The sequence below is a fragment of the Rhinolophus sinicus genome, linkage group LG06 (assembly GCF_036562045.2).
Source record: "Rhinolophus sinicus isolate RSC01 linkage group LG06, ASM3656204v1, whole genome shotgun sequence".
Taxonomy (NCBI): domain Eukaryota; kingdom Metazoa; phylum Chordata; class Mammalia; order Chiroptera; family Rhinolophidae; genus Rhinolophus; species Rhinolophus sinicus.
In genome coordinates this window covers 12,141,748-12,168,157 of record NC_133756.1, presented here as the reverse complement: position 1 = coordinate 12,168,157, position 26,410 = coordinate 12,141,748, and the positions used below count along the sequence as shown (strand labels likewise).

General features: G+C 41.9%; 1 protein-coding gene across 21 annotated transcripts in view; it reads right to left on the bottom strand.

Annotated features, from left to right (window-relative positions):
- Positions 1 to 26,410, bottom strand: part of MACF1 (microtubule actin crosslinking factor 1) — a 311,434-nt gene that overhangs the window by 200,174 nt on the left and 84,850 nt on the right. The window contains exon 1 of one of the 21 annotated variants that reach the window (XM_074334437.1): positions 11,594 to 11,936. The exons of 18 other annotated variants lie outside the window; for them this stretch is intronic. In XM_074334437.1, the coding sequence (XP_074190538.1) occupies positions 11,594 to 11,702 (109 nt within the window). In that variant the 5' untranslated portion in view covers positions 11,703 to 11,936. Of the gene's footprint in view, positions 1 to 3,663; positions 3,837 to 3,930; positions 4,825 to 11,593; positions 11,937 to 26,410 lie in introns of those variants that run through there. 2 more of the 21 variants (XM_074334443.1, XM_074334439.1) reach the window with 2 other exon arrangements.

Below are 26,410 nucleotides of genomic sequence, written 5' to 3'. Positions count from 1 at the left end.
ATTCACTCTTTATTAGGTGGTTGGAGGAGCTAAAGACATGGCTTCTGACCTGAAAAAGTGTACAGTCTACCTACTCCTCCCACTTTATCTTTAGACGCCCCTGCGGGACTCAACTACAACCATTCTGATCACACTGTTTCCAAACTTCATTTCCACCCTTTTCCTTTCTCCCGACTGGAATATCTGTTTACGCTTCTCTTCTTGGCTTACCTAATTTAGAGCCCCCTTACCAGGCCCACATGAAGTCCCCCTTCTCCCTTTACACCTTTCTGGCTATGCCAACCACCTCTGGATGCCGACAGATGCCTGTGTTCTTTCAGTTTACTTGGTACCCAGCACATGACACCTACTGTTAGCTACCTTTGCATGTAAATCCCATTTCTCTGTCGGAACTTTTTGCTCTTTGGAGTCAAGAACCATGTTTTAAATTTCCTTAAATATCCAACATTTATGACAATAGTAGGCACTCAACAATACTGATTCATTTAACAAACATATGCTGAGTGCCCACTATGTGCCAAGATTACATCTATAAGGGCATTTTATTTTAAGAGGGTATTTTCAAAGTCATACTAAGAAGTATTCTCAAATTAAAAGACGGTTTTTCAGCAGGGAGTAGGGATTTCCACTCAGATGTTGCTTCTACAATTACAGCTTTCCTAAGTTCTTGCCACATCTGGACCCAGGAGACTTTGCTTAATGTAAACTCAAAAAAAAGGGGGGGGGGCTGAATTGGAGATCAAGCAATTAAAATGTGTCACCAATAATGTATAATGGCACCAGCGCTATATAAATGATTCCTATCCTCATAAGTATATAAGTCAACTTTGGGAGGTAAGAGTAACCCAAATACTTATGCGTTTACTCTGTGTCAGGCACTGTGCAAGACCTGTCTCATTTAGGATTTGATTTAATTCTCACAATTCTATCAAATATCATTATTTATCCTCATTTTATAGTTCAAATTGATGTTCAGAAAGGCTTCTTAATAATTTGCCCGAAGTCACATAGGCAGTAGCAGAATTCAAATCTTAGTCTGTCATGAACTTTGAACAACCACATTCTACTGCCGTCATGAAGGTATTAGAAGACACCACAATGTACTCGTCTTATATAATGAAAGGAAGAGGAAAGGTGTGCAAGCTGTACCTAGAATAGGGATTCACGAAAGGCATCTGTCACCAAGGGTTGGTGCAGACTTAAAATGTCTCAATGAGGACTGAGACTTGGGAACTTGGGGAAGTGATAATCCTAGAAACTTCAATGCAAAACTAAAATTTTATGTTACTTCTTAAGAAAACCTGAACTTTATTAATAATAATTCTTTGAACCATTGAGAATACAAGACAGAAGTCAGATAAAGAAATAAGCTAGGAGTAAGCATGGTGGCAAAAGAAGAGCCACAGAGATGGAAGGAGAGGCACATAAGGGAAGATGGAGGAAAACTCAATAGTTTCTAGAGTATTTACTGGAGTACCACATTCAGGAAAACGAAATGCTTCACGGAAACTAAGAGATACAGAGGTTTAAGAATCCTCAAAACAAAAAAATCATGTTAAAGATGAAGAAATCAAAGTCAAGAGAGATTTAAGAACTTAGATAAGGTCACACAGGGACAGAATCAAGGCTACAACTTGGATTTCTTAGCCTCTGGTCTGTGGTTCTTACCTTATAGGACACTTACCTCCCCTCTTTGAGTCTGAGATTCAACTATAAGACGAGCAGCTTGGACTAGGTCAATGGTTCCCAGTACCATGTTTCCCCGAAAATAAGACCTAGCCGGACAATCAGCTCTAATGCATCTTTTGGAGCAAAAATTAATGTGAGACCCAGTCTTATATTATTTTATATTATATAAGACCTGGTCTCATATTATAGTAAAATAAGACTGGGTCTTATATTAATTTTTGCTCCGAAAAGACGCATTAGAGCTGATTGTCCGGCTAGGTCTTATTTTTAGGGAAACACGGTACCAGTCTGTGAAACAGACATACCAAAATCACCTGGGGAGCTTGCACCGGGCTAAGCGCTTTAATATTATATACGCGTACTCCCCATAACGACTCTACGAGTTAGGGTCTATTTTAATCTCCTTTCCACAAATGAGGAAACCAAGGCATAGAAAGGTTAAGCAATTTTTCTAGTTCACATAGCTGTTAAGAGGTAGAGCAGGAGCCCCATGCAGACGACTGAAGCCCAAGTCTATTTTAACTATTAGGTACCACTGCCTCCAGGGGATTAAACAAGGCAGGGCAAGCTGAGGGTATGTTTTTGCCCTAACACTTTCAATGAAGATTCTAGACTTCCTTACACTTACTTCTCTGATTACAGAAAAAGGGCCCTTTTATCTCCAAGCACTTTCAGATGCAGAAGATTCTTTCCTCTAGATCTCAGGGAGGAAATTTCAATGCTACTGGGAAGAAAAAAGGCTAGACTACATGGCAATAACTGACTAAAGCTGCCCCGTCTTGTGCCCCAAACATTATTATAGGACCAGCTTTGTTTCTCAAGAAGCACTTAAATATTTGGCAGGACTGGCCTAACAGTCGGAGACCGACCAGTACCCTCGCTTTGCTTCTCCCCTCTCACATTTCTTCTGAGTTCCCAGCGGTTTCAATTTTAGTGAAAATCTGACTATTTGGGGGTCACAATTTTGTTTTGCTTTGGAGACTCAGAGTAGAAAAATCAAAAGATATTAGTAGATTATCAATCTAGTAGTTACCAAACTCAGATTTCACAAACCAGTCAATTTTCCAACATAAATTAGAAAATCTAACATAAAGTTGTCAACTTTTTATTTTGCTAAATAAGGATATCTAAAAACAAACTACCATTTAATAACAATTCTTTCATAAAATAAAGGACATTTTAACATCAAAAAAGTAGGAAGGGGAATTCGAGAATAAAGGGCAGTTCTTTCAATAAGCTTTATGAAAGGCAGTCTGCATTTTCCTTATCGTTTCAGTTTACCCAGAATCGATGAGTTGATGTCTCATTCCAGCACCAGTCTGTACACCCTACAGTTGGAAGCCAAAGAAACCTATGGCCAAAAAGGCGAGCCCACTTACTACTCAAGGTCACAGCACATTATTCTTTAAACTAACTCTTTTCCTTTATGAAGAGAGATCTAAGTCAAAGCCAATGACTCTTCTTCTAGCCTCCAACTCTTCTTTAGTCCCATCCCAGACCATCGTCAGCCTTCTTCTCTCCTCAGAGCTGGCCGAAGAGAGTGAATATAAGAGAATTAGTGATCAGCTCCAAAGAGGAAATCTAGGCCATGACTCCTCCGGCGCCTTCCCCCACCTCCCTCCAATCTGCTCAGAGGTGGACTCCGTAACCAACCAACTTCTGCTAAAAATACACCCTGGACTTTCAGAACTATGCAGCTTAAACTTAAGAGTGGTTTCACAGGCACAAGCGTGAGCATGAACTCAGTCTCTATAAAAAAGTCCCACATCCAAAGCTTAGGCTCTTAACTGCCAGTCACTACAAGCTTAAGAAGTTCCCCAGGAAGTAGGGCAGCCCAGTCTATTGCACCGCACATTTTAACAAGCCCAGAGGTTGTAACGCCTGCAAGGTTTCAAAGCCCATGCGATCCTATGAGTCAATGACAGCAAGGGCCATTTGAGAGTCTCAGGCAAGGAGAAAACTTCACATACTAACCCATACAGCACATGCGGCAAACCAGGTGGGCGTTGAACTCGTGCTCATCTTGGTAACCGGGCCACATGGCACCCCTGCGTCTGCTGACTCCACCTAAAAGGAGGGCGTCCCAAAGCACCTCCAGCTAGTGGCCTGTGCACCCTCTGCAGCTCCTCAAAAAGGCTTTGAGGTGAACAGATAGATACAGAGAGACAAAGGGCTGTGCAATGAAAAAAGAAAGACAGCAGAAGTACGGAGAAGTGGCTCCACCCATCACTTCCTACTGACCTCCTTCCCCTCTTGAGGTCAGAGAGGAAGCTCCTCCCTAGGGCACCTCCAAAAACTGGGTCCAGGTCTTCCGGCCAGTAGCATCCTATTCAAAAGCAGCACCAGCTCAGTGTTTTCAGACCAACAGCAGCATGTAGAGGTGGGAGCTTCACATATAAAAGTCCAGCCGAGTTAGTGAGGAAGGTACAAGCTGGTCTTCGCATTACCCTCTGTTTGCAGAGCAGAAGCTGTGACCTGGTGAATCGTCCACAGCTGCAGGAGGGCTGGGGAGGTAAAACAGCTTCCTGCCAAGTCAGGAACAGGGCATCCGTTGCCCAACAACCCGCTCCTCGGGCTTGCCTCTTCTCAGGCAGAAGGACATAACAAAGTATTAACCAACTGGGAAGACCCCGCCATGAGAGAGGCTGGAGTGGAGCGGGCCCATACTGTCCCTAGATTCCAAAGGGAGCTTCATTTCCCCACATTTACAGCTGCCCAAAGGGAAGAGTCACAGTCCCTCCCCAATGAGCCCACCTACTTTACAGAGCAGCCCAGCCCCAGGCAGCTTCTCAGGTAGATGAGCACAGCAGATTTCATCCACTTCAAAAACACCATTTGCTTGCTGTTCCATTCTTTCCCCTCCTCCAGCCAGGAACGCGATCCCAAAGCCCCTTCCTCTTCCCAGACCCGCGGGCTCTGCCTGCGCAGTCGGGGCACTTAACTCGGCTCTGCCAGAGATGCCTTCACCCGTCAGAGGGCTGCTTGTTTGTCCAACTTGTTTTCTGAGTCTGGGCTAATTGTACCAGACACTGGAATGTTGAAGAAATACAATGAAGGGCTTTTTCATTCAGATGGCTTTAGCCCATCCATTGCTCCTTCACAATTCTGACCCAACCAGGGGATAGACGAGCCGCGCCTCTGTCGGAGTCCGGAGAGACACCCTGGTCCTGGCTCCCCGACACCACCCAGAAAGGCCCCACTGCAGATAAGGCCTAATCGCTGGCCCTCTGCTCCAGCTCCCTAAATAGAATGACTTCTTCAGGCTAATGCTACATCCAATCCTGTTCCTGAAGGCAGGGAGGAGGAGCAGCACCCAGGACAGCAAGTTTCCAGAGATTAGCGGAAGGACTGCAAGTGAAAAAAGGTAAACAGGAACCTGCCTGGCAGGCCATTCAGTGTACAGGAGCCTGTGACCGGCCTGCCTCAGTCTCCTGACAGCTTCCTTCGCTCCCTACTGGGCATGCCTCCCACCGACAGACTGCTAATAAGCCTGTTACTACTTACTAATAACCGGACTCGCAGCTGACGTTATCCCTCCTTGACTAAGCTACCAGTCACTCCGATAACCTGTGACAATTCTACTCAGTTCGCTCCTCTTAATAGACTCTTCTTAGTTAGCCCTGGGGAGGGAAGGTCCTCCTAGAATTTTACCTTGTCCTAGGAAAAGAAGTGCATAAGAAACAGGGAAGAGAGAATAGGAAGGAATAAACATTTCCTGATTCATATTTGATATGCTTTTTATTTATCAGATTTAAATTCCCCAGATGCAGGGACTGTCTTTTGTCTTCCCCGCCTCTAACACACTTAGAAGGCACTCAATAACCTAAGTGAAAATTAACTGATCATCTACTGTAACTGTTAGTTCACAGGTAATGTGCTAAAAACTTTATCATTTCATTTAATCCCAACAATTCTCTAAGAAAGGTATTACCATTTCCATTTTAGAGATGAAAATACTAAGACTGAAAATGGTTCAATAACTCGACCAAGATTACGTAGCCTCTATCCAGCTCCAAAGCTATGCCTCCTGTTATACCCTGTTTCTGAGCGGGACTGAAACCAGAACAACTAAACTGGGATGGGGCAGCTGTATATGTAAGGAGGTGAATATTCTTGGGAAGGTTAAGAAATAAAAACACTTGACTATGGCCAACTGGATATTTAGGGCACGTCCCAAACAAAAATGTGGGGCAACTTTCCAGAAATACTGAATAATTTCACAGTCTCTAAAAATCAAAATCGTCAGTACTGGGTAAGGTTTGAGGAAGACAAACCAAAGCCCACCTTCTCCTCGCTCCCCTGACAGCCAGCAGAACCTATTTCCCCTGAAGCCACCGCAGACTGAGGAAAGGAGGGGAGAACATTGGGGACCAGGACAGACTAGCTACCAGGAGACAGAGCCTCCCTTCAGCGTCCCGGAGGTCCTGAGCTCAGAAGGGAAGCTGCGGCCAAAAGCAGAGACAGGCCTTTAAGACCATCAGCTCCTGATTATCCAGAGGAGACCGACCTGTACAGAATTGTCCAGGCCACTCCCCTTCGGTTTTGCCCAACCACTAGTGATTTCATAGTTCATTACACGTCCAGGGATGTTAGAGGCGGGAAAAGGTGGGTCTGGCTGCTCCCTACAGATCTTTAAAATGTTGAGTAGAGGAAGAGATTCAGGCCAATATTTGCACACATGACCAGAAGTTATCTGAGAATGTATAGTTCCTGGCTTTCTTACAATAGCACAGAAAATTGAAGTCATATATTTATTTCCTTAAGTGCCCATATCACCCACTATTAAGGATACTAAAGCTGACGCAGTCTTTCCTTTCTTCTAATATATAAGACCATGATTCATGGTCTGTAAGATCATAATGTATCACTAACTTTTTATATCTCCCCACATTGGCTTCTATCACATTTCTTAATTCCCAGTTGTAAAGCCAATAGCTTGTCCCAGCATCCCACAAGAAAAACACTATGTCTTCAATGGTATCTTTTGTGAAAAAAATGATGATAGCAAACAATTATATAGTCCTTACCATGTGCAGAATGTGTTCTAAGAACTCACTCAAAACAACTATGCAGTATTATTAACCCCATTTTACAGATGAGCAAACAGAGGCCCAGACAGACTAATGTCACTAGCCAGTAGGAACGAGAGCTAGGATGAATGCACAGGCAGTCTGACCTCAGACTCTCAACCCGCTCTCACCCACAATTCCGTACTATATCCAAGTATGGGCCAGATGATCACAGTGCCATAATCACAGATAATTAGAAACCTTATTTAGTCTTTTCTTCTCATACAGATTGGAAATTTGAAGTCCAGAGGAATTAAGTGACCTAACATCACATAGTAGTAAGTGGAAGAGTCAAGACTTAGAACACAGATCTGACTCCAAGTTCAGTGGTCTTTCTACCACACTGCACAAATCTAGAAATAAAAATAGCTAAGGAAAGAAAAAGATGAAGATTGAAGATTCCACCTTAATTAAAACACCTAATGCTTTAGTTATTTGAGCAAAGATATATTTGATAGATGACTACTTATTGAAATATTTATTGTCTATTATATGCTTGACAAATTTTTAGATAACACAAATGGAAGACACACAGCTAATGTCATAAATGGAGAAAGCAAAGTTCAAAGCAATCTCAAAAAGCTGCACCAAATCTCACAGGAAAACATTGAACTAGGACGCCTACAAATCTTATGCTGAAGTTCAAGAGAAACAAAGGTACTGCAGTCTCTGGAGGAGAGACAGCAACAGTTCATATACAGGATTTGGCCATGTTATAACTAATCTTAAATTTAATATGACTCAATAGGATAATGGAGCTGCTTTAAAAAAACAAAACAAAACAAAACGGTGATAGTCTAGATCCAGGGATTATAGCTCGTCTTCCTAGTGGGATGTTGGAGATGGAAAAAATCTTAAGAGACTGGGTTGTCCAACACTTCCATTTTACCGATAAAGAAAACAACCCTAGAAAGGGAAAATTTTGTCCTTTTGCAAATACACAAAAATGCAAATGTTCTTCTCAACTAACTATAAAGCTCTTTTCCTGTTTATAGTACCACAATGTGAGATACTAATAAACTAAAGCACAGGGCAACTGTGTATCATTCAATTAACCTATAATGAACACCCACCTTAGGCTACGCATCAAGCTAAGCCATGCCCATCAATACACAAATAAATAGGACATAAATTGTTACAGTTTATATCTAATGCTATTTAATTCCTTTTTCATTAGTTCAGACACCTATTTTGTCTCAGACACTTGAGAAACTGAGATGAGTAAGAGTCCCTGTTCTTAAAGATCTTACCGTCTAATAGACTGTAGCAGGGAGAGAGAGACAAGCTCAGCAAAGCAACAACACAGGTTTCAGTAAGTGCTAACGGACTGCTGCTGGAGCACAGAGGAGGAAATCTTATTTCAGTCAAGAAAGGCTGTCCAGAGGTGCTAACCACTTACCTTGAAGGACCAAGTATCACTAGTCCAGATAAAAAGGGCACAGGCATTTCAGGTAAAGAGCTACGAGTTTTTAAATGATCCTGGAATACTAGGTGTTTATAAGGCCAAGACAGGAAATGAAACTAGTGAAATAGGCAAGGGGCAGATTGTGAAAATCCTTTTATGTCATGCTGCAGAGTTTGAACTTTCTTCTAAAAGCAGAGGGGAAGCACTGGTGGATTTTAAGCAGGAGAGTGACACAGACAGCTCTGTATTTTAGAAAGATCACTCTGTCTACAGTTAGAAGACAGATTAGAGGTGGGGATGGGGATGGGGTGAGAAAGAATGGGGGAAAGAGATTATTTTAACAATCAGAAAAAATGAAGATGCCAACTAAAACAATAGGAATTTTTGGGAATAATAAGATAATATATGTGAATGCAAGTGTGGACAGGATGTACTGAAAACCATTTAAAATTCTAAACACTAATTGAGTGCTAAGCTCTATCTTGTAAGCACTATATGACTTTAATACAAACTGTCTCTGCCTTTCTGTATCTTGCTTACATCTGCTGAAGAGACAGTGATGTGGGAACATGGTTGTGAAAGCCCTGTGCTTACATCACATAACCAGATCTCACCAAATGGACCCATAACACCTAGAAAAAAATAGCTAAGGATAGCTAAGGAATAGTAATCAGTGATCCGTTCCCCACGTTTTTGCTGCACACACTTCACCTGTTTGCATGTGTGCACGCGCGCGCGCACACACACACACACAGTGCCACCACATTTTTCAAAGCAAAAACAATCAATTTAATTGTCCAAAGGGAATACTAGAAAGATAAGGAGTTAGAAATCGTACATAGTAATGAAAAGGGAAATCTCTAGGCAGAAGATAGCCTTTAAATATAAGCAAGCCTGACACCTAGGAGAGAGTGCACTTGCTCTTTGCTGGGCCAAATTTGCACCAATGGACATGAGTTACAAAGAGGCAAGTTTCAGTTTAAAAAAGAACTTCCCAATTACCAACAAAATGAATAGTCCATAGTTTATATGTTCTCATAGGGGTGGGTTCCCTTCAAGCAAAGGAAGGATGACTTCTGACAAGGGTAGAACTAGTAAGAGATTGGATGGTTAATAAAACAAATAGAAACAATAACACTTTTACAGTTTGCGTGGTAATCTCAGGTTATTATTCAAATAAATTGATACAAGAATATGAAAGAATAGCAGAAATATGTTTCAGAGTTAAATACCTTCAGTATCTAAAAGCCATGTGCTCTTTGTAATATGTAAATATGACTAGAAAAGTGGGACGACACGCACAAAAACTGTTAGCACACACTAAGCCAATATTCCCGTGGCATCACGTGGCGATGGCTGCCCACTCACCGTTACAGAAGCAACACGTGAGCCCCCACAACGGAGCCTTCCCTAGAATTTCGTGGCACAGGATCTATGTTCGGCAATAGTATACACGCTTCCAGTTAAATAAAGAGCCCAGATCAGAAGAGACCATCTTCACCCTTTCAATCAAGTACATATTTATAAGCAGCATACATATATACAAAGAAATGATGGAGAAACTTGATTCTGGCGATGTCTAATCAGAAGGTAGTACATTAGAGTGTACATGTTGTTTTTAAATACATTTTTAAATAAACACCTTAAAATTGAAATAATAATAAAATGGATGCAGAATCGCTTAAGTACTTCTGTGGAAGCTCTGGCATCATAGTCTCCAACTGAAATACCACTGCTCGAAATTTACAGATGAACTGAACATAGCACATTCCCAATATAACTATTTGGTACTAGAATCAGAGTTTTTTCATAGAAATAAAGAGCTTTTACAAAGTATTTTTCTTTTTATTGCAATGTATTTTATGACTATTTATGGAATTACTATTTCTAAAATACAAAAAAGAAAGCACTTAAACACAGCATTACGACTCCTAAGTTTCATAGAAAATTCCACACTAAATTTCTAAAATATTAATCAATATTAGTGATTAGTGGTTTGGAAATGTCATTACCATAATGCATAGGGAAAGGAAAGCAGCAGCTTCCACTCGAATGATACTTCTCATTACATATGAACTACTGTGTTTCCCCCAAAATAAGACCGGGTCTTACACTAATTTTTGCTCCCAAAAGACGCATTAGAGCTGATTGTCCGGCTCGGTCTTATTTTCCCAGAAACACAGTATATGAGGCCGAGTAACTCATACCTGCCTACTCCTTTCTTTCCAAGCTCAAATACAGGCTCACATTTCTGGAAAGCCACTTTGGGGCACCTTTTAGACCACATCCACACAAGCAAACATATTTCTAAATTTCCTTCTGGTTTTGCTGATAGAGACACATGCTGGGATCTGGATATTTAGTCAAAAGCTTTTCTGGGACTTACTGGAAAGGCCACTGGGGGATGACTGAATCTAATTCTAATTCTGTCAAGCATTCATGAACTTTTAATAGAAAGCTAAGTAATGGCATCAAATCTCCATCTTAGCCTGTAAGCTACCAAGTAACACGTATGGCAATACTTGGCTTGAAGGTCGTGAGCAGATCACAGCAGCAGAGCTGAAGACACTGGGAGCCGATGATGTGCTCCAGGGAAAGGCAGACTATGAATCCTCAACTAGGGAGGTTCAGAATCCGCTCAAGACGGGGCTGATCCCAGCCCTGGGCATGTAGAAGTTCAAGGAATATAGTGTCAAGAATAGCAATGTGGGATGAAAGCAGGGTCTGTTACCATTAAAAATTTTTGTTTTGAATAGCAGGGCCCAATTCTTTGGGAAAAGAACAGTTAACTTGCTTACATTGAAGAGGATGCCTTGGATACACGTAGAATAAACTGTAGAGCTGCCTGAGGGGAAAGGAACAGTGTCAACCATACCAAAGAGAACAGAGGCACCCCGTGTTCCAAGATGCACCCCAGGAGGACACCACTCAACCCTGTCTTCTCACTGAGCTTTCCTCTTCTGCCTTTTCTCCAAAATACACCAAATTCAAAAAATTCTCTAATCCACAAGGTGTCCCACATCCATACCTGGAGGAGCGTGACAGAGTCATTGCATGTCTTTGGTTAAAAACAAAGACCCAGAAACCACATGGAGATTGAGAAAGTAAGGAAGGGAAGGGCTCCACTCTCTGAGGAAGGACACAAGCCACCAGAGTTGCCACTCCCCTCAGCTTCCAGCCCAGACGTCACCTCATCAAACCGGCACCCCCAGCCAGACAGCCTCCGAGAGCAGGAAAGAGTCCGGGTCCCAAACGGGTCCCCGGGCAGCCCAGTTTGCTCGGTAGGTCCACACACACAGACTCAGGTCTGCCAGCCCCCCAGATGAGAGGATGTGCGGGCCCTTTAAGGAAAGAACGGAGAAGCCCTCTGCCACTTACCCCACCCTCAAAAGCCCCACAGTAGATTTGAAGAACAACTCAGTACCGTTACCTGCTCTGCCTCTGGCACACCTCTTCCAGTACAGAACACCCGCAAGTCCAAGAACGTGAGTCAAAATAAAGATGGTCGATGGCAAATAAGATGAATCTAAGAGAGGCATTTCCAGGCCGGTCCTTGTCCTCCGCTGAGCTGGCCCGAGCCCACAGCAGGCCTCCCGAATGCCTTTCTCCTGAGGTTACTGCGTCCGGCGCTATCAGCACAGGGCCGCAGCGCAGTGTTGTCAGAAACTTCCTGGCGGCTTCTCCTCCATCTCGCCTCTAACTGTTTTCAGCAGGCAGTGGTTCACGGGGACTAAAACTGTACAGTGTATCTCAGACAAAGCCCAGGAAACAACTGGCCAGAGGGGGAGGGGAAAGAGAAGGAGGAACCAGGAGAGTGAAAATGAGAGCCTAACTAGTGTGGAGCTGACTCAAACTCTATCTCTGGCGTCCTCTGTTCGGCTTAAACAAACAAACCTCAGACCCTTCTACAAGAAGGGAGGGTGTCAGAGGACGTCACACTCAACTTTCCATTCCCAGCCTGGATGGAATGCCAGACTTCAGGATGAAGCCAAAAGAGAAAAGTCACAGAAGCACCAGGGAACCACTTTCAGGGAGGAGGCAAAGTACACAAAAATGTGTAAGTGTCCGCAATTACCCTGGCACAGCTGGAGGGCAACCCTTCCAAACCCACGGCCCAGGAGAAGGAGGCAAGGGCCCTGCAGTCACTGCAGAGGATCACTACAGAGCGAGCTCAAGGAAACAGAGCTGACATGAGGCGAGATGAAGATGAATGAGCAAGGAGAACAACTTCTACCTCACCTAACGTCTACGAAGCTGCCCTAGGGGCTATCAGGACACTCAGTAACAGCAGGAAACAATGCATTCCACAAAACTAAGGCCTGCTTACAAACGAAAAATTTGGTACGGACATTGCAGCAGCAGCTAAAAGCCCTGTACGCTACATTCCTACTAAAATGACTAAAATTACAAACATCGATAATATTTAGTCTTGACAAGGAGACGAAGCAACTGGAACTCTCATACACTGCCAGTGGGGTGTAAATTGGCACAACCACTCTAGTTTGGCAGTTTCTTATAAAGTTAAGCTTACACATAGCAGATGACCAAGCAGTATCACTCCTGGGTGTTTAATTACCCAAGAAAACTGAAAACGTGACCACACAAAGACCTGTATGTGAATGTGTATAGCAGCTTTACTCAAAAGAACTAAAAACTGGAAACAACTTAAATGTTCATCAACTGGTGAACTAATAAAGTTGTGGTGCATCCACACAATGGCATACAAGTCAGCAATAAAAAGGAGCACACTGCTGATACATACACCAGCCTGAATGAATCTCAAAAATACGACGTTACACAAAAGAAGCCAAACACGAAAGGCCACATACTGTACGCTTCCATCGATGTGACATTCTGGAGAAGCAAAACGGTAAGGGCAGAAATCAGGTGTGTGGTGGCCAGGGGCTGGGGGTGAGGGAACAGAACTGAGGGGATACAGGGCCATTTAGAGGGTGATAGAAATGTTCCATACACCAACTGTGATGTTGGTTCCACAACTGCACACATCTGTCAAAACTGACTGAATTCTAGCCTCAAAAGGGTGAGTTTTACTACATATAAATTACACTTCAATAAACCTAACAAGCAAATTTAAAGGCTGGAAAGAACCCAGTAAGTCTACACAACCTAAGTTGAATATGCAAAGGTCTTACAGTACCAGTGCCCTTCTCCTCGTCCACTTTTCTCTGAAGAGGTACTTTAAAAAATGAAGTGTGGACACACAATGTAACAGAAGAGACCCAACAGCCAAGAGTACAAGTAACGCCGTGTGATGCCTCTGTGACGCCCAGCGCCCGTCACTCAAGGAAGAGTTAGAGCCTCATCTCTCTACCAAACAAGTTCTTGACTTATTTCTATGGTGCCTTTCACACCGTGGTATATAACTGTACTGTATTCTCACAGATAAGCTTTAAAAATGCACATTGCTTTAATATCTGTGAAGTTACCTTTTTTAAAAAAATAAAAGGGAAGGGTTTTAGATTTGAACAATCTACTAAGCAGGTAGATAATAAAGGGCCCTTGATGGAAGAACTAATACAATATGAACATTTTAATCTGGTATCAAGATCACCTACAATTTTGTTCTAATCTACATTTCATTCATGAACTATTTACTATGTACCACGTGCCAGGCCCTGTTCTAGGCACTGGAGACACAGTGAACAAAGCAAAGACTTGGCTCTTACAGGCTTATATCCTAACAAGAGAATAAGGAAAGACAGAAAATAAACAAGTAAATGTATAGTTTGTCACATTAATACTACGGTGAATACTAAAGGAGATGAAGAGAAGGGAATGCCAGAGGGGAAGCGTACCGTTTTATGTGTGGGATGGTCAGGGAAGCCTTCTCTAATAAACTGAGCAAACAAATCATATGCCTAATCTAGAGAAAGTACCAAACAAAGAGCCACTGCAAAGTTCCTGAGGCAGAAGCAGGTTTGGTGTGTTCAGGGTCCAAGGAGGAAACTGAAATGGCTGGAGCTAAAACAGAGAAGGGGAGAGTGTCGGGCAATGAGGCCAGGGAGCGGGTCAGCTCACCTACGGCTGCATAGGCCATTTATGAAGACTTTGGCTCTTACTGTAAGTGAAATGGGAAAACTTGGGAGGATTCAGTGTGAGCGAGAGACGTGACTTGACGTAGGTTTTAAAAGGATCACTCTCGCTGCTTCTTTGAGAACAGACTATTAAGAGGCAGGAGCAGGGAAACTAGTTAAAATGCCACTGAATAGTCCAAGTGAAAATTGGTAGCTGAGAAATGATAGCTGGGACCAGGGTGTGGTCGTAGAAATGGTGAGATGTGTCCATAACCTGGATCAATTATAAAGAGTCATCAGGATTTGCTGACAGGCTGAGTAAGGGTGAGGAGGGAAGAAACAATCAAGAACGGTGCCAAGGGTTCTGGCCTGAGAAACTGAAAGGGCAGACCTGCTATTTCCTAAGATAGGAAAGACTACCAGAGAAGTAGAGGGTTTTGGGGTTCATGTGGTTGTAGCTGTTCGGTTTTTTGGGGGGTGGGTGGGTGGGAATGCCCTTTTGGCTACATTAGGTTTGAAATGCCTAGTAGACATTGTAGTGGAACTTTGAATATGCAATTGAACATATGAATCTACAGTTCAGGGAGAGACCCCAGGATGAAGTTTAAAGCCAGGAGACTGAGTGAGATCACTTAGAGAGAGAGAAAAGATCAACTTCAATGACTAAGCTTGGAAACCCTTCAACATTAGATAGGGAAGAGGAAGAACCACCAATAGAGACAGAAAAGAGAAGCCAGCGGATCAGGAGAACCAAACGCACATGCTGCCCCAGAAGCCAGTGTTTTAAGGAGCAGTAACTAACCAGGTCAAAGTTGTTAAGGTGTCATGATGAGATTGAGAATTGACCACTGCATTTAGCAATGTGGAGGTCACTTTAAGAAGTGGTGACTTTAAGAAGGGCAGACTATTCAAAAAGATATGTGCACCCTCACGTTCACTGCAGTATTACTGATAATAGCCACGATAAAGAAGCAACCCAGGTGTCCATCGATAGGTGAACGGATAAAGATCACACACTCACACACACACACACATACACACAAAGGAATATTATTCAGCCATAAAAGGGAATGAAATCTTGCCATTTATAACAATAGGGATGGACCAAGAGGGTACTATGCTAAGTGAAATAAGTCAGAGAAAGACAAATACTGTATCATTTCATTTATATGTGGAATCTAAACTAAACAAATGAACAAACAAAATAAAATAAACAAACTCATGGATACAGAAACAAACTGATAGTTGCCAGAGGGCTGGGCAGCGGGTGGAATGGACAAAAAGGTGAAGGGGATTAACAGGTGCAAACTTACAGTTTATAAGTCATGGGGGTATAATGTACAGCAAAGGAAATGTAGTCAATAATATTGCAATAACTTTGTACAGTGACAGGTGGTTACGAGACTTCTCGTAGTAATCCCTTTGCAAGGTATAAAATTTCAAATCAGGCGGATGGGTGGCTCAGTTGGTTAGAGCGCAAGCTCTGGGCAACGGGTCTGCCGGTTCGATTCCCACATGGGCCAGCGAGCTGCGCCCTCCGCAACAAGAATGAAGTCAATGAGCTGCCACTCAGCCCCCGGATGGCCAGATGGCTCAGTTGGTTGGAGGTGCGGGCTCTCAACCACAAAGTTGCCAGTTTGACTCCTCGACTCCCGCAAGGGATGGTGGGCAGCGCCTCCTGCAACTAACAACGGCAACTGGACCTGGAACTGAGCTGTACCCTCCACAACTAAGACTGAAAGGACAACAGTTTGACTTGGAAAAGTCCCGGATATACACACTGTTCCCCAATAAAGTCCTGATCCCCTTCCCCAATAAAAAAAAAAAATTTCAAATCACTATATTGTACACCTGAAACTAATATAATATAGTATGTCAACTATACTTGAATGAAAAAGAGCTTCACATTCAAAAACCAAAAAGGCAGTTTAATAGAGAAAGGCCTGACTAGAGTGATTAAAGAGAGAATAGCAGGATTCACGGGGATGTAACGTACAGCCTGGTGACTATAGTTAATAATGCTGGACGGCATATGTGAACGCTGTTGAGAGTAGATCTTAGAAATGCTCATCACAAGAAAAAAATTTGTGGGTAACTCTGTAAAGTGACAGATGTTAACTAGACTTATTGTGGTGATCATTTCTCAATGTATACAAAAACTGAATCATGCTGTACACCTAAAATGAATGTTAATGTCAGTTACACCTCAATGAAAAACAATTTTTAAAAATAAGATATGCAAAAAATGAAAGAGAATGGGAGGAGAGGAATTGGGACAAGTAAAAACCCCTTTTTCAAGGAATTTTGCTGTAACAGGGAGCAGAAAGAAGGATGTAGGGTCAGAAGACTTTTTCCTGACGTGAATGTAATCAATACAGTGTTTGCTGAAGGGAAGAAGCACCGGAGAAGGAAAACTGACAGTGCAATCCAGTGCACACTAAAGCCAGTGCTCCCTCCGGAACAGGACTCGCCTGTGAAACAGAGCATTTCATTCATTCATTTAACTGAAAACTATGGAGCTTTATGTTAGACACAGTGGGCACCAATGATAAGGACACATCCCTTCTTGTGGAGAAGCTCCAGAGCTGTGATGGTCACAGAAGACGGCCTTGCGTGAAAGGGCATTTATTATATAACACACTATACTAATACTGTACTACGCTGATATTTGTTGAGCAGCTACTGGAAAGCACTTTCACATCTGTTACTTCACTTAATCCTGATAATATCCACTAAGAATCACCATTTTAGAAATCAAGAAATTGGGGCTTAGAAAATTCAAAGTCACAAAGGAAGTAAGAATGAACCGACACCTGAATTTTTATCTGTCTGATTTCCAATCGATATATTTTACCACTGCCTCCCTTTGCTAAAATGTTCTGGCAAAATAAGTATCCTAACTTGAAATTAAACAACTTTAAGGTATTTATATGTTTGGAGTACTTCCTCTTTGGAAGCCTTAGTCTGTACACAGCTCCACCCGGCTCTAAGGAAAGAATCTCAACTTCAACACCAAACATTGCAGTACTCGTATATGTCACCATTGCATAACGGTCTTGTTGCAATCTTATAAATATCTTCACCAGATTTTCATTTCCCAAAGTGAAAGCCATTTCTCTGCTTTATTCTGTTACCAGGAGCCATTGTTAAACTGTCTGAATTTAAAAAATCATATAGTATCATGCTTGTGCCACTCACAAATTCCCAGGAAATTAAAAGGGGAAAAAAAATCTGAAGTGCTCAAATATCAAGATTCCTTCTGAATCTACAGTTACTATTAGTGAACACAATAAAAGGTATCCAAAGTTTACTCTTCATAAGATCTTCATAAGATGGCAAGCTATACCTTGGATACACCAGTTTTCTACATATACAGGTAAAATGATTGTTTCCAGTCTTTGTGTATAGGTATGCATGTTTGTTTGAAGGAAGAAGAGGAGGGGAACTGCCGCCTCTAGCAAAACTAAGATAGATCTGTGTACTGTCATTTAGATGGATCTGTGTACTGACATTTACAGGAAGTGGTTAGTGGCTGGCAGGAGGGAGTGACTGGTTTCTTTTTAGACGTCATTTATTATACAAAGATTGGGCCGTTTAAAGTCATATTTAGCACCCCGCAGGATATCCCCTGCTAACAGCCAATGGGCAGGGCCCCAAACCATCAAAGAAGCCTTGTAGAAGCAAGATTCTGACCGTCGTTAAGATTTTGGACTTGCTTCTCTTGAATTCACTCACAGGAATTTAGGGTGGCCACCCGCAACTGTTAGCCACAAGAAATCTCAAAACAAGGCAATACCCCAGAATCACTTTAACGTCTCTGACAGATGAAAGCAAGCCTGTGGGAAGGGACGCTGTAGGTTTTATCAAAACTGCCATGGAGTTACACTTGATCTCAAAATAGCACATCCGCAAGCATAACTTCAACAGATATAGACTAAAAATTTAAGACCCTAAAATTTCTGAAATCTAGAAAAATAAGGCTTGTAAATAGAGAGAATAAAAAATGACAACAAATATAGCTGAGATTAAAACTTTGATAGAGAAACTAGCATATGACTGACAGGATGGGAAACGTTGGGCTTCTGAGAGTGGCAGGATCCAGGCATCCGAGCTTGGCCCTAAGCTCCTGTTGTGTCTCCTCCCAGGAGTCCAGTACCCATATTAACTACAGACAGGCAGAGGGTGTGGACTTCACAGAAGCTAATTAGGAGACGTGGTGACTCCTGTCTCTAACGCATAGCAATGTGGAATTGAGACAACACTAAACATGCAAAGGCCCAGAAACCCTTCAAAGAACTGTCTACATAGCCAAGTGTCAATGAATGCAATCAAGTTAGAAAAAGCTCACAATTTCTTGCTCAGTGACCTAGCTGCCAGGAGCACTATAGCATATGGTAATTATAAGATCAATCGGAAGCCAGACTGCCTGGGTTCAAATCCAGACTCTACTATATATGCCACATTAGCACCTTTGGGCAAGTTACTTAATTCACAAAGCCTCAGTTTCCTCATCTGTAAAATGGTGATAATAGTAGTTCTGTCTCATACACTTGCAGTGAGGAGTAAATGAGTTAATTCATTTAAAGCGCCCAGATAGTGCCTGGCACACAATATATGCTCAATAATTACTGGCTACTGTTATTTGGAGGAGGAGCAAACCATTGGCTACAATTATCATTATTTGGAGGAGCAGATAAATAGATAGATAGATGAATGAATGAATAAAACAAATGAACAAGAGGGTCTAAAGAGCACTGTGCGTGCTAAGGAGTGTAAGAGGGGAACATACAAGAAAGAGCAAAACTCAATCAATAAACCATGAAGAGTCCCAAAATATAAGCAGCTCTTGGGAACGTATGTATTTTCATCAGAAAAACATACACCAGAGACCAAGTGTCTGGAAAACTATTCATCTTATGGCAGCAATAACTCAGTCTGTTCCTCTAGATAAGCCCAACAAATAACACACTAACAAAGAAGCCAAGCCACTTTTAACAGTGAATTTCCGAGTCTATCTGGGAATTGAAGAGAAAAGGTGACCAAGAACACAAGTGTAAGTTTTGCTTCTCTTTGGAACTGGGTAAAGTGTATTTATTGATCAGAAATTCCACTTTTATAAATCTCTCCAGATATGGACTCTGACCAATATGCAAACTCTGAGTGGCCTTGTCCAGTTCAGCAATTGAGGCTATTACCCTTGAAAAAGAGAAAGGAAACGAGTAAAGTTAGAAAGTAAAATGGGAAAAGCTCTAGTGTAGCACTTACGAAAGTCACTCTTAAAACCCAAGTACATTCTATGTGGAATCTAAAGAACAGAATAAACGAGCAAACAAAACAAATAGACTCAGAGATCAGAAGAAAAAACTGATGGATGCTAGATGGGAGGGGGGTGAGGATGGGGAGAAGGTAAAAGGAGTAGGAAGTACAAACCGCAGTCACAAAATAGTCCCAGGGATGCGAAATACAGAATGGGGACTATGATCACTAATGTTGTAAAGGCTGTGTAGAGTGCCAGCTGGGCACTGGATTTATCAGGGGGATCACTTCACAGGCTGTGTAGATGCCTGACCACTGCGCTACACACCTGAAAGTGAATAGAATAATACTGAATGTCAACTATAATTAAAGTACAGAATAGGGAATGTAAAGTGCAGCATAGGAGATATAGGCAATGGTATTGTAACAGCTGTATACGAAGTCAGAGCGGTAGTAGACTTGTGAGGGGTGCAAATGTCTAACATCATGTTGGTTTGTACAACTGAAACTAATATTAAAAAATAAAATTTAACTAAAAAAAGAAAAATCCAAGTGCTTCTCTCTCTGTCCAGAACTCTAACTTAACATAATCTGTTAGCCAAACCTAGATTCAAATTCTGACTTCACTGTTTCTAGCTGCGTGTCTTTGAACCAATTACTTAATCTCTTCAATCCTCAATTTCCTCATCTGTAAAATGGGGACAATAAAATTACCACTTCACACTGTCACTGTGAAGATTAACTGAGAAAACCCACGGACTATTTGGCACACAGTTAACTCATTAATGTTAACTCTTGTTATTATTGTTACTACCCTGGAGCCTCTACGCCCTAGCGGGCATCAAGGCAGCTTCAGTGGCCAATGCAAGGAGGTAGGTAAGTCAAGGTAAAGTGTGAGTTTTTTAAACAGCTCTATGACACCAACTCAATGAATAAATCAAGTTAGGCTTCAATGGCATTACTTCACAAATAACAAGAATATTTAGTTAGCCTTACTATCCCTAGTACTATTGAAAATCATTCCTCTCTTTGGGATTCTGACCATTTCCCCCCAACAAAATAATGAGATCTAGCTATTAAACTTCCCCCAGGAAAGTCTGGTAGTCAAAATCTGAAATAAATGGAGAAGACTCAAGGAAAAGAAGCCCTGTCTAAGGGGATTGCTTCTAAATTTTGCCAAGGTTGTTATTTTTGTCCAGAAATAGCTCTCATTCCAAGTGAATACACAGTGAAAGAAAGTTAGCATCTTACTTCTATCCAAACTACATGCATTTTTAAATGCGTTTCCAAATAAAAACAAAAAATGATCTCAATGGGAACACTTCATTTAGTGTGATCTGGCTAAGAAACACATGACCAGCTGAGTGTTCCTGAGACACTGCATACAGGAGGGCAGGAACCGGCTGACAAAGGGCTCAGGACTCAACACTGAGGTCGCCTGGCAGGCTGGAGAATGCCAACGGGCAGCTACATTCAAGGCTCAGAAGAAGAGTCCAGGCTACGATAAGGGTAGATACGAGAGACCAACTTAAACTATGTACCCATGGAAACCACGCTTTGAACACAAAGAACTCATTTTAGATCTCTGTGAGATAGTTTTCCAGATCTTGGCAGTAGCCCTGAACGAAAAGAGGAAGAACTTACCACCTGCAGACAGACTTGTCAGTGTCTTTACACCTGTGGACCCTTGGAGCCTGTTCTGAACCCTCATCCACAGCACAAGAATCATCTCAGTCTTGCTCAAGAGAGGCTACCACTTGGCTCTGCTCGCTTTCTGATAAAACCTGCTCTCACGACCCTTACCAGGGTCAAAGGACCAAAGTCAAATGAAACATACCTGACAGGACCTACCCTGCTAGTTCCACGTCATAATTAAGTGACCCTAGGGAAGCCACTTAATATTTCTGAACTTCAGGTTCCTGGTGTGAACAATGTATATAAAAATACTCATCGTCAGGGTTCTTATCAAGATTAAATAAGGAAGACATATAAAGTACGTAGGCGTACACCAGATGTTTAATACAGTTTTCTTCCCGTCTCTCTTCTTTTTTTTTTCCAAATCTTACTCATAAAACCAATTCCATTCTTAGTCTTGGTTTCTTGCTTCACCTGGCATTTGGTATAATCTGTTCTTGAAATACTTAATAGACCCACAAAGGTCTTAATACAGGTTCACATCATTTGTTTCTGCTCTAATATATAAAAAGAAAAACATGGTACTCGATCTACAAAGATACCCAGCAAACACAAGGAATCTGCCCGGCCTGCCGCAAATCAGATGAGTGCGTTCCTCTCATTTGCAGCTTAACGCCCCAGTGACCCCTACTGGACAAAGACAGATACAGAAGACTGAGTTGATAACCAAGAGAGAGTCTGTGATTGCTTTTATTCTAGTGAAACTCTCACACATAGAACTCGCGTTACCCAAGCTCCAGCTTGCCTCAAAACCACAGCATAGCCATAGCATAGCAGGCAGCAATGCTAACTCAGCCAGCTCCTTCCTTTCACAGGAAACCTTATCACCACAACGCTGGCTGGCTTACTGGCTGCCCCAACTGAGTCCCCTGTACCCCCAGCTCTGTGAGGAGTCCTTACAGAGAAAAGAGCAGGCGGAGAAGGAGCATCACCGGCACACAACGCCTACCCCCACGCCCTGCAATGTGTCCACTCCCCGAGCTGACTCACACTCAGCTCAGCCCAGACTCACAGCCAGCAGTCAGGGCCACTCCGTGTGCCTGGTGAGTAATGCTTCCCCCATGCATCCTCCCAGACGCCTCTGACTTAACTAGTCAAAAAAGGAAATGTGGGTAACAGTTTTAAGGGAAGAGAACACTCACCTCATCCTGCAAACACGGGTAGCTCCTCCAGCCCCTGCAGGAATTCGGAGCCATAGTGAATTTCCCCTAATGGCAGCCAGGTGGCAACGCAGAAACGCCAATGAGCACAGTAAATCCTAACTCTGACATCTGGGGACAACAGTTTCTATTTCTGATAAAACTATAAGTGATGGGCATGAGACAGAGTCCAACCCAGCCTAGAGGTCGGTGATGATTCCTTCTACCAGAGACCGCCTACCTAACAACAGCTCTGCCCAGTGGAGACGGCAAGCAGCCCCCGTATCAGACCACCTGCCATCACTCAGCCTCATATTGGGAGGCAAAACCCTAATGAAAATCAAATCTCAGAGGAAGGGGGCAGCCTCTTAAGTACCTCAAGTGCCCAAAGTAGGGGATGAGGAGAAGGATGGCATCTAGCTTTTTTGATTAGTGACTGGCACACCTGATATTCAACAAATCCTAAACAAGACAATGGCTGTAGTTCAACTTTCTCCCAATAAGCTATTCCTGGAGCATCTAAGGCCTCTAACATGAATCTCCGGAGCTATCTCAAACATTCTGGAAATCACTGCCAAGAGTCAGACAACCCAGGGAAATAGAGAAGGATCTTTGATGGATAATTGACTTTAAAGATACTTTGAGCAATAATCCATGATAAGTTATCAATCAGCAAAACTTTAACTAGGGACTCAATTAAATTGGCTCTGTACTCCAAATACATAATACCACTAATTTTTAAAAATTTCCTTGCAATTAGGGTACTTTCAGTACAGTTGCCTACATTTTTTCTCATAATCTATGGGTCCCCAATGCCTTGGAAGAAAACTATTATCCAGCTTTTGACAAAACCCAGAATATGCAAGATCCTGGTTTATCAAAAAGGAAAAAAACTTGTGATCATTATCTATGACAAAATTACCTAATTACTAAGACCAAAAAAATGTACAGAAATTTTCAACAAGAATGAAACAAAAAGTGCCCTTTGGTTAACCTTGGATTAACCAGAATATTTAATTAAGCCTATATCAGATTTTATCACTACATAGCAGTTTGAGAAACTGAGAAGGAGGTTATAGTTCCAGCTCTGACATTAGCTTATTATATGACTGCAGGATCCTTCAGTCACACTGGAGCTGTTTATTCATTCATAAAATGAGCTGACATTCTAGATCTCTAAATTATTTTCCAGTTCTAAAATTCTGTGGTTCTGTGAAATATTTAGTTGCTTAGGTTCTATGTTAACTGTTAACAATAACAAAGATAAAATTACAAAGCCAGTCTTATAATGTACTGTTCTTTAAGAGCTTGGAGTCTAACCAGGGAAGTGGTATGTGTACAAACAATTACAGCATAAGGCAATATATGCTGTGTTATGAGGGTGGCAAGACCACAAGAACTCAGGGAACGGAACTTCAGGAACTCGGTCAATGGAATGGTCATCTCCAGCCAGAGAAGTATTAAAATAAGAAAAAGGTTCCCATGGATGGGGCTTACAAGCTGGGTTTAGAAGAATATGTAGGATGTCAACAGTCCAAAATTTGAAGACTAGGCATTCCAGGAGGAAATATGGCATGAGCAAGAAAATGGGGGAAAAAGGTACAAGTGAAGCTATTGGGAAGATTCACTCCTGCCAACTTGAGGTCACACATGGCAGGCTTAACATGCACATTTATCTTCATTCTTTTCAGAAACCTTAGGAAAATGACAGTAAAGGAATAAAAATGGCACAAACCCACACAAAAGAAGAAAAATATCAACAAAAGCTTGATGAACTGGAAAGTGAATAAACGCCTACTAATCGGAATTTCAGCTTTCTCTTTCTGCTAGGTGCCTGTGGAGACTGGGGGCCAATAAGATACCAGGTACGGGCGCTGCAGGACTCCAGAAAGCTGAGGAACTGAAAGCACCCCCAAGGCTTGCAGGAAGGGGAGGAGAGCTGCAGGGTGAGGCGGAGAGCAAGGCTGGTTAAAAGTTTTCAGGCCCTCATGAGGTCAGAAGTGAGGTGCCTCACGGAAAACGGGGGTATTTAGTGAAATGTGACAAATGAACAAGCCTCTCCCTCCTGCCCCACTGCCCTGCTTGGCAACCCCAGGGCTCCGGCTGCCAGGCTTAAGAAGCCTGAGACAGGAGACTGGCCCATTCCACTCTGGGGAAACCGACCTCCCCAACCTGGTCATTCATTAAGAGCATACCAGTCACCAAGGCCCACAAATCAGATCTTCTTAAATAGGAAAATCACCAAGAAACATCAGACACTTTAAGAGTCTCTAACATGAAAGACAGAGGCCAAAATGAACAAAGAGAAGCTTGAAACAAATAGAGACAATACTGGATGGAAAGGAAATCACTGAAGGGACTGTAATTAATATCCTCAGAGAGCCCTAAGAGGCAATATTGCCACAAAACTAGTAGTATAAAAAATGGATACTCAGAGATATAAAAAATGATAGCAAAAATAAATAATTTTAAAGAAGAATTAAAAGAGAGAGCTGAGGATCTTTATCATAAGTTGGTGGGGGGGGGGAGAGAGAGAGAGAGAGAGAGAGAGAGAGAGAGAGAAATATGTAGAGGGGGAGAAAAACCAGAGGATCAAAGTCCAACATTCAATTAACAGAAGTACCAGGAAAAAAAAAATGGAGAAAACGGAAGAGAGGAAATTATCAAAGAACTAATAAATGAAAGATGTGTTTTCAAATAAAAGACCACAGAGAACTCAACTCAGAAAATTTAAAATGATCCTCACAATGCACATCATATTTCAGAACACTAGGGATAAAAATAAAATCCTAAAACCTATTAAAAAGATAACAGGTAACAAACAAGTCAGGCACCAGTGATGGAAGGAGAACTGACTCTGGGTGGTGAACACACAATGCAATACATAGCTGACGTATTATAGAAACATACACTGGAAACCTGTGTAATTGTACTAACCATTGTCACCCCAATAAATTTAATTTTTAAACAAAGTTAGGCACCAGAATGGCATTGGATTTCTCCACAACACTGGAAGCGTGGGAGAGGCGAGCTTTCAAAATTCCAGTGGAAAAGTCATTTGCAATCTAGAACTCTATACCCAAATTCTTTAATCAAATGAAAAGTAGAATAAAGACGTTTTCAGATAAGCAAAGTCTCAAAAATATTTCTCTCTCATATATCTTTTCTCAGGAAGCTACACTAAGAAATATTCCAAAATCGAGATGGAGTGAACCAAGCAATATGACAGCCTGAAATCCAGGAAACATGGGATCCAACACAGAAGAGAGGTGAAGGAATTTCCCAGTACAATGTTGAAGCGAAGTCCCAAGATGACAGATTTACTAAACGCTTCAGTTGGAGAACATAATTGGAGAATAGAAATCTCCTGGAGGATGTCTCCAAAGAAAATATTGAACCAAAAGATTATATATGTTCCAACATACTTGAAGTTTTCTTAAAGTCCTGTGGGAGAGCATGGAGATAGGTACATGGAACAGTAAACAAATGAGAAAATAGGGCAATTATTAATTCCAGGGAAAAAAGTTAAAAGTTGGTCAAGAAAGAAAATGTCATAAAACAAATACTATGTGGTTCAGGTGTAAGCAATATAGTCATATAACAATAATATAATATATAAACTAAACACTGAATGTCACGCATTGGCAATAATGTATGATCATGGAAAGCCGGGGGAAGAGGACGTGTGTGAAGGGGGCAGATGAAAGCACTAAACCCTAATCTTCTACAATAGAACATCAACAGAGAATGTCTAAAGCTGAAAAATCAATCATTAACGAGTACAAGGGTATATTTAAGAAATGCAGCGGAAAATACTAAAAGAAACAGCTAAATAACTTGGAAGCAATTCTCAGAGGGAAGGGGGGATGGGACAGATAACTCCTATCATAAGCCTCACAGTGATATTTGACCTTTTAAAATAAGAATACATATAATTTTGATAAAAGTAATTTTATAGAAAGTGGGGCTGGATTATGGAAGGTCTTAAATGACAAGATGAGTTTGGATTTTATCCTGTAGGTGAGAATGGGCCCGTAAAGGGGTCCTTTTCCTCCCCTACCAAAAAAACACAAAAAAAAACCCAAAGAGATATTTAAATCCCAGCGCCCACAAATAGTCCCT